This window comes from Octopus bimaculoides, chromosome 12, assembly GCF_001194135.2.
Source record: "Octopus bimaculoides isolate UCB-OBI-ISO-001 chromosome 12, ASM119413v2, whole genome shotgun sequence".
NCBI lineage: Eukaryota > Metazoa > Mollusca > Cephalopoda > Octopoda > Octopodidae > Octopus > Octopus bimaculoides.
This window is the reverse complement of record NC_068992.1, coordinates 2,836,772-2,845,740: the sequence shown is the minus strand read 5'-3', so window position 1 is coordinate 2,845,740 and position 8,969 is coordinate 2,836,772. Positions and strand designations below refer to the sequence as shown.

The window sequence follows — 8,969 nt, the reverse complement described above, 5'->3', positions numbered from 1 at the left end:
TATATATATATATATATATATATATATATATATATATATACTCACTCATGGATACATACATATTCAAACTTGAATGTGTACATGTACGTGCATATATAAAAATATACATATATAGACATATACATGCATACACACACTCATCCACACACATAATCAAAGAGAGAGAACGAGATAGAAAGAAAAGTGTTGTGTAAATAGGAAAGACAGAAAAGAATAGAGAGAGGAAAGGAGGGAGAGAGAGAGAAAGAAATAGACGGCCGGCCATTCAATATTTATATTCTTATACAATTTTAGTTAACAATGTATTGCATTACATGTACATTCTAATTTCCCAGCTTATGTTTCACCTGGATGCACCTGGGTGATTTGAAATGATTTAACAGTTAATCTCCACTGCTGGAAGGAAATAAACAAAAGACAGGACGCAGTAACATTAACAACAGCTTACCTTTCACTGTTAGTCGTACCAAACGAGATAGTTTATTAGAGGAACTAACTTGGCACTCATACACCCCTGAATGGGAGATTTGAACGTCTTTAATGAGCAAATTCCACTCGTGTGTTTGATTGTTATGCACCACAGATATATTAGCGTCTTCTATAAATGTGTAGGTACCAACTGTAAGTGGGTGTTGTTTTGGAGACTTTTTCAACCACGAAACCTGTTAACAGAATGAACACAGTTTAGAAAAGATAAAGAAAAGAAAAAAAGCAAAAAACAACAACAACAGCAAAATAAAAAAAAACAAAAGAAAGCAATTTCTTAATTTTCCTGTTCAGTCTATCGTTTTATTGGAAATATTGATGAGAAAAACACCCCTAAAACATAATAATAGAGTTTTAAAATGTTGGTAGGAAATTCAAATAATACAATTTAGAAGTATTTTCATTACACTTCTTTAACAGAATTCTTCTCTTGACTGAAAAGGAAACAACTCTAAAAATGGCAGGATGACGTTATTTTGGTCAGGAGTTCAAATCTTATGGCTGGGTTGACATTTGTTATCTTTGGGAATACACACACAAGCAAAGGGAGAGAATGAGATTGAAAGAAGTGTGTGGGTGTAAATACGAAAGACAGCAAAAGGGAGAGAGAGAGGGGCGAGGTAGGAGGTTGAGGGAAGGAGGGAGGGAGGGAGAGGGAGAGAAATAAATAGACAGCATGGCCATACAATACTATTGTTAATACTGCTAATCCATTTAAAAGTGAGAATTAACATTGGGTAAGATTAGCATGAGGATGCGGAAGAAACGATTGAGTATTGAATAAACAGCGTTCATAATATTTAGTTTGAACAAGGTGGTAGACTCAGGCAAAATGCTTAGCAGTATTTCGTCTGTCTTTATATTCTGGGTTCAAATGCTGTCAAGGCCAACTTTGCTTTTTGTCCCTTTCAGGGTTAATAAAATAAGTACCAGTTGAACACAGGGGTTAATGTAATTGACGTACCTCCCTCCTGCCAAATTGCAGCCTTACGTCAAAATTTGAAACCAATTGAAACCAATATTCAGTTTGAATCTTTTATATTCTTTTATGCTCTCATCCATCCATTTACTTTTGATGCCCACCATTCCTAGAAAGATTGTTGAATTAGAATCCCCAAACATCTCCTCCATAGGGTCCTATCAGAAGCAACCCTTCTCATTACACCTTCTGGTTAGATTTCCAAGTATGACCAACTGAGTCTACGGATATTACCCAACCATCTTTTTTCTGGTCTATTCCTTAATCTCCTGGCAGGAAACTCAGTTTGAAGAATTAAATTTGTGATCCTTTCCCGTGACATTCTAACCATATGTTTGTGACACCAGAAATGTGACCTCTCAAAATAGCAGCTTGACCTGGAAAGACCCCCTGATCTCCCTCTGAGCTATCCAGTCAAGGATCGTTATCCTTCAGAGGAAGCCATTTCAACTATTCTTTCAGTTAATTGCCCGAAGTTCATGACCTTAGATGAGGATAGGAACAAAAAAAACCAAACCACCAATTCCTTCTTCTGCTGATTGAATGTTGAAGCTGTGGTACCTGTAATTCTAGCATCTATTTCAACCTCCTACTTCCCACTACTTTGCAAATATGGCTCTGATATACTTCAACTTCTCCATTTTGTCTCAATGATGTTTCACTTGTATAATCTCTCCATGGTTAATAAAATATTGAGATTAATTATATTGACTCTATACCTCTCAATAAACTTTGTGGCCGTGTGCCAATCTGTGAAATGTGTATTTGCTAAGAGTACAAAAAAATATAATTTCCTGGAAAGCAGCCTGGAGACTGTGTTGATTCCTCAGTAAAGTCAGTTCACTCAAGAATCAAGAGTCCTTGAGAAAAAAACAACAAAAAAAGAAAACTGTTAATGTTATGCTACCAGCCACTAACCTTAAGCTTTTGACATTTTACACTAGAAATTAATATTTAGATGAAAGCAACTGTTTTCTAAAGTTCAGTAGTTTATAGAAGTGGTAAATGGGACTCTTTTAAGGGATAAAATACAAACCTATAAGAAGTATTTACTGGTATTTACCCATTTAGTGTTTATATTTCTCTGCCAAATGCAATGATTATGCCTTCATATTGTTTTGAATTAAACATACATTATCTCTTAGTTTTGGGATTTCAATGGTGTGATTGTTTATTTTTAGAATTACAAATCCAGCTTCCCAAACCTACCATTTAAGAGGATGGATTTGGCCAGTTTGAGCATAAAACAAATAGAATATTTGGGTCGGATATGACCTTTAAATGCTAAAGGGTTAAACATTTTAATGAGGTAATTCAAGGAATTTGAACGTTAGATGGAATTTAGTAATTAGTAATTAGTAATTAGTAATTAGATTCTTATTATTCAAGATGGCAAGCTGGCAGAATCGTTAGCATGCTAGGGAAAATGCTTTATGACATTCCATCTGTCTTTATGTTCTGAGTTCAAATTCCACTGAGGTCGACTATACCTTTCATCCTTTCGGGGTCAATAAATTAAGTTCCACTTGAGCACTGGGATCGATATAATAACTTAACCCCTCCCCCAAACTTGCCGCTCTTGTGCCAAATTTGAAACCAATGTTTTGTTTACCATGAAGTAGTTACAATGAAATATTACGGAAATCTTGGGGAAGAAATCTAGCAGTTTATCCATTTGGCTATTCTGAGTCTATGTTGGGAAGAATATTCAGTTATAATAGAGTGGTTCTTGCAATATTTACAAATATTTTAATTCCTGAAGATATTTACATGGGGAAAATATATGAAGAAATTCAATTAAAATCAATCAAATACAGAGAAAATAGTTAAATAATAATTTCTTTTACAAAAACAAAAACAAAAAACCTTGATAATTGCATATGTAAAGATCTGACAGAAAGCTAAACATTCAATATTTACACATCGTGGAAGGTGGCAAGATGGCAGAAACGTTAGCATGCCGGGTGAAATGCTTAGCGGTATTTCGTCTGCCGTTATGTTCTGAGTTCAAATTCCGCCGAGCTCGACTTTGCCTTTCATCCTTTCGGGATCGATAAATAAAGTACCAGTTACAAACTGGGGTCGATGTAATCGAGTTAATCCCTTTGTCTGTCCTTGTTTGTCCCCTCTGTGTACATTGTACATGTATTCTATATGTGTGTGTACATTGTGTGTGTATGTGTGTGTGTGTGTGTACATGTATTCTATATGTGTGTGTACATTGTGTGTGTGTGTGTGTGTGTGTGTACATATATTCTATATGTGTGTGTAATGTGTACATTGTGTGTGTGTCTGCCTATTGCAGTTACTTCCTTAAGGTTTTTTTTGGATAAAACATTAAATTTGCTGTCATTGAATTTAGTTAGAAAGCAAAGATCAGAGATACAATTTAATTACTGAGAGACAACCCAGAAGATACAGAAAATAATTGCATGGAGAAGAGAGTGGGCTGGTGGGTGGGGTTTATTAATCTTTAGAAATAAACATGTTTTAGATTTATCTCTCTCTGTTTTTCAATTGGTTTATCTCTGGGATGAAGTCATAAGAAAGGATCTTCAGACACTGGGCCTCTCTGGGAAAATGACAACAGACCAGGTGTAGCAATTTGCTGTACTTGATAAATATGTCAAACTAAGCAAAATCGCTGCCTTCCACACATACAGGTTTGTCCTTTCAGGTGTTGGTGCCACAATGAAATCACCTATGCCAGCGCTATGTAAACACATGTGCCAGTGCTGCGTAAACGCACCCAAGCTGGTGCTGTGTGAAAGCATCTGCACTGGTGGCACATAAAAGGCACCCAACACACTCTGTTATGTGGTTGGTGTCAGGAAGGGCATCCAGCCATAGAAACCATGCCACAACAAACAATTGGATTCTGGACAGCTCCCAGCTGCCCAGCTCTGTGTCAAAGAAAGAGAGAGAATGTCTTAATTCTGCTAAAATAGTCATTGCTGATGAGTCTTGCTGTCGTCTCATGCATGGCAAATGGTTGCAGGTGAGACCTCGCTCCTCTCTCGGACATGGTAATGGCTACCAGTGAGGTCTCATACAAGATGGCGCTGGCTTCTTGTGCCTCGCATTCTTGTTTTTGCATCTGAAATATACGCAGTGTATGACCTGACACACTCCTCTCTGCTGGCAATTCATGACAAAAAACCCAGAGGAACACCCAAATAATCATACTGTGATAGAAAATAATTCCAGCCCCGCTTTACAGTTAAAAGGAAGTCCATGACTAAAGACTAGACCTACATGTCTTAATACACATCTTTCTTACTTAAAATGTGACATAACGATTCAGTTAGGAAATGTATTTTGTGAAGCAATATGGCATTGACAATGAAAGATATTTCTTCTTACGGGTATAAACAGTGGAGAATTTCTTGCTATTCAAATTTTCAATTCCTGATTCGACAATGCAATTTGTGGCTATTAATTCAAAGAGTCTTGAAACATGAAATAAAATCCATCCTCTCTAGTAGAGATTCTCAAAGCAAATAATCTGTCTGTATTAATTAAATAATTATTCTGGCTGGAGATAATAGCTAACTTAAACAGAATTGTCTTTGTGTAATAAATATATTATTTATAATTATATAATTTTTATTACGGTTGAGTAAAGTGTTAAAGTAGAGGAATGTTGGATTAAATATGTCTCAACAATCAGTTCACTTCCTGGCAATTTCACTCAATATTCCATCAGGAGCCGGCTGTGCTTTTCAACCATTTCGGTCAATAATATAATCACCACTTGTGTACTAGAGCTAATTAAATCAACTAAGATATTCTTATACAAATGTAAAATATTGTTATTGAGTTAAGAGTGGCAAGCATTATTTAACTTCATTGTGTTACACTATGCAATCTAATCTTACAAAAGTCAACTCTACCTCTCAGATGACCTCTGGTACTCAATAAAAGAAATAGTAGTAAATATAATGCTAAGATCAATTCAAATAAACACAGCCTTTTCCCCAACAAACACGACCATTTAGTTAGTTGAGAGAACTCATTGTTATAATGACTTGTCCTTTATAAGTGTGATAAATAGTCACGTATATTGAACGTAAAGAAGTGAATGTATCCTGCTAACTTTCAAGAAATAATGGTTCTTTATTGCAACAACATTGGCAATGTAGATTATGGAAATCAGTTTAAAATATGTTACAAAGGTTCCCTACAACTTCCAGGCATTCATTCAATGTCATTGAATATAAAAGATTATTTGTAAATTATAATGGAATGTAAGGCCTGTGAAATTGTAATCTTTAGATAGACTTGTGTGGACGTGCAGGTAAATTTGTTTAGATAAAATTATATTATATTAGGTTTTAGAGAATTTGAATTTATATGGAAGTGATATGGTTCCTTTCAAGGAAAACCAATTAAACTAAGATGCAGTTGCTGTTTTAACACAAATAAGAAAATAACAACAAAAAGCATGACAAGCTATCAGTAAATTCTGTAAGTGGAGGTGCAATGGCCCAGCGGTTAGGGCAACGGACACGTGGTCATAGGATTGCAATTTTGATTGCCGGACCAGGTGTTGTGTGTGTGTTTATTGAGCGAAAACACCTAAATCTCCACGAGGCTGCAGCAGGGTGAGCGGTGGCAAACTGTGCTGTATTCTTTCACCACAACTTTGTCTCACTTCCTGTTGCTGTTGTACCTGTATTTCAAAGGGCTAACCTTGTTACACTCTGTGTCACGCTGAATCTCCCCGAGAACTACGATAAGGGTATACGTGTCTGCGGAGTACTCATCCACTTGCACGTTAATTTCACGAGCAGGCTGTTCCATTGATTGGTTCAACTGGAACCCTCGTCGTTGTAACCAATGGGGTGCTACAATTTTAAAGTCTAAAAAAATGTGGAATTAAATTTGTATCAAAACCAATGTTAGAATTTAAATGACAGACAGTTTGCAAGAATATAAAAAGCCAGGAATAGTCTTAAGACACAATTCATCGTCATAAACTGCAATTCTTCTTTACTATATTTTTTAAACAAAACTCATTTTTGTTGACAAAAAAGGGTTCCTTATACATGTTAAAATACGGTGTATATATATATATATATATATATATATATATATATAACAATGGGGTAGTATTACTTCTTGTTTGGAAATAGATTTGAAGTGGTGACAGAAAGGGCACCTGGCTTTAGAAAATTTGCCTCATCAAATTCTGTCTGGCTTATGTATGCATGGAAAAATGGCTGCTAAATCATTTATGATGGCACATATATAACATTATGCTCACACACACACATACACTCACACATAAAACACTACACACACACATTCACCCATATTTCTCTGTGTTTATTTCAGACAAAGTTTCATAGCCTTCAGCCCTATAAATATTACGATGTGGTTATATAAATTGACATAGTTGCACTGACTGGAAAGATAACATAAGAAAGTATGAGACAAACTTTAGTAACCAATATATCAATAGTATACTTATTCAGTGTCTGGTACGGTTACATTTCACATCATCACTATTGTTCTCATTTACACTATCATCTCCAGCTACACCCCTCAACATCATCATCGTCATCATCGTCATCATCATCATTGTCATCATTATTATTATTATGCCTTTGCCAACAATGATGAGAGTGATGATGATGTTTTCTAATAAGAGATATTTCAGGAGTCTTAGTTTTACTTGCATTCTTTCACTGAAAACCCAGTATAGCTCCCTCTCCCTCTCTCTCTCTGCCTGCCTTGGGCGTGTGTAGCTTTCTTTTTCCTGCACATTTCCTATTGTATTGACGGTATTCTGTGTAATATAGCCTTGCGTTACCATTTTTCTGAACATTGTCAATATAGAAGTCCTGGGGTTTTGGTGAGGCATTTGTCTGCATAATTTTTAACCATTCCTTAGGCACCTATTACTATTATCATCATCATCATCATCATCATCATTATTAATAATAACACAGGGGTTGTTTTTAATGTTTAGTTGTCACATTCTGCTTATTTCCAGTTCCACATCTTTATATTATATTTTTATAGTTTCTCCATACCTTTTAGAGATACAGTATCATCTGTCAGGATTGATAAAGCTATCAGAAACGAAATGCTTCCTGTCCTGATGGTCCATCACAACAGTATCTTCTCATTTCACCTTAGTCTCTGAGTGAATTGGCATACCTGATATATATAGCCATTGTACCATTCTCCAAGACCATTTCTAGTGTATACTTATAACATTTCTTTTTGTTAGTATTTCATAAAACTTGCATAATTTCCAGTGTATAAAAGCTTCAATATTTTTATACCTTATCTTTAGATTAATACGGGGCTACCCCAAAACAATGGGAATTAAACAATTCTTCCCTACCTTTTCTTCTGCAATTATGTTTCATATTCTGCTTCCTTATACTGTTTTGGCATTTCTTGGTGTAAATGCTTAACCCTTTAAGCATTCAGATTTTTCTGTCAAATGTAATGCTTATTCATTCACATTGCTTTGAATTAATTATAAAATATCTCATAGGTCTGAGATTTTGATGACGTGATCAATAATTTTTAGAATGATATTGTAGTGTAGGTGCAAGAAACCTGATCTGGTCAGTTTGAACATAAGACAGGTAATATATCTAAGCCTGATAGTGGAGGTGTGTGGCTGGCTTGGTGTTTAGGGTGTTGGACTCTCGATTGTAAGACTGTGGTTTCGATTCCTGGACTGGGTGATGCATTGTGTTCTTGAGGAAAAAACTTCACTTTATGTTGCTCCAGTTCACTCAGCTGTAAAAATGAGTACCACAAGTGGAGGGGCATCACCTAGTGGTTAGGGTGTTGGATTCCCGACCATAAGATTGTGGTTTCAATCTTCAGACTGGGCGATCCATTCTGTTCTTGAGCAAAACCACTTCATTTCATTTGCTCCAGAAGACAAAATATTAAGTTGGGGATCCACAGAAATATTTTAAAGGTTTATGAAAAGATTTTGCTTCAGTTGAATTTTTTGTGGGGATCACCTGGGTCTGTTTCTTTAACACTTTTACACAGTTCAATGTGTGAAAAACAATATAGGAATCTTGAAAAAAGCATCTAAAAACCTAGTCTTTAAACACTGAATGACTATGGGGAAAAAGCTCCATCTGATCATAGTCGATGCCAGCTCCTCTGGCCCCTGTGCTGGTGGCATGTAAAAAGCACCCACTACACTCTCAGAGTGGTTGGTGTTAGGAAGGGCATCCAGCTGTAGAAACACTACCATATCAGATTAGGACCTGGTGCAGCCTCCTGGCTTCCCAGACCCCAGTCGAACCATCCAACCCATGCCAGCATGGAAAACAGACGTTAAACAATGATGATGATGATGATATGTATGTATGTACATATATATATAGTTGAAATTTACAGAAAAACAAAAGATGAAGACAGGTGTAATAACAACAAGCAGGTGTATTAGTTTAATGCTCGGGAAGGTGAGAAAGTCTTTTACATTTCGAGCCTATGCTCTTCGACAGAAAGGAACACGTGG

The 8,969-nt window shown here is 36.0% G+C and overlaps 1 protein-coding gene across 1 annotated transcript in view; it reads right to left on the bottom strand.

Annotated features, from left to right (window-relative positions):
• LOC106876447 (muscle M-line assembly protein unc-89) overlaps window positions 1-8,969 on the bottom strand; it is a 351,593-nt gene that overhangs the window by 197,711 nt on the left and 144,913 nt on the right. Inside the window, exon 4 of the mRNA XM_052972242.1 lies at window positions 449-662. Coding sequence (XP_052828202.1) covers window positions 449-662 — 214 coding nt within the window. The remainder of the gene's footprint in view (window positions 1-448; window positions 663-8,969) is intronic.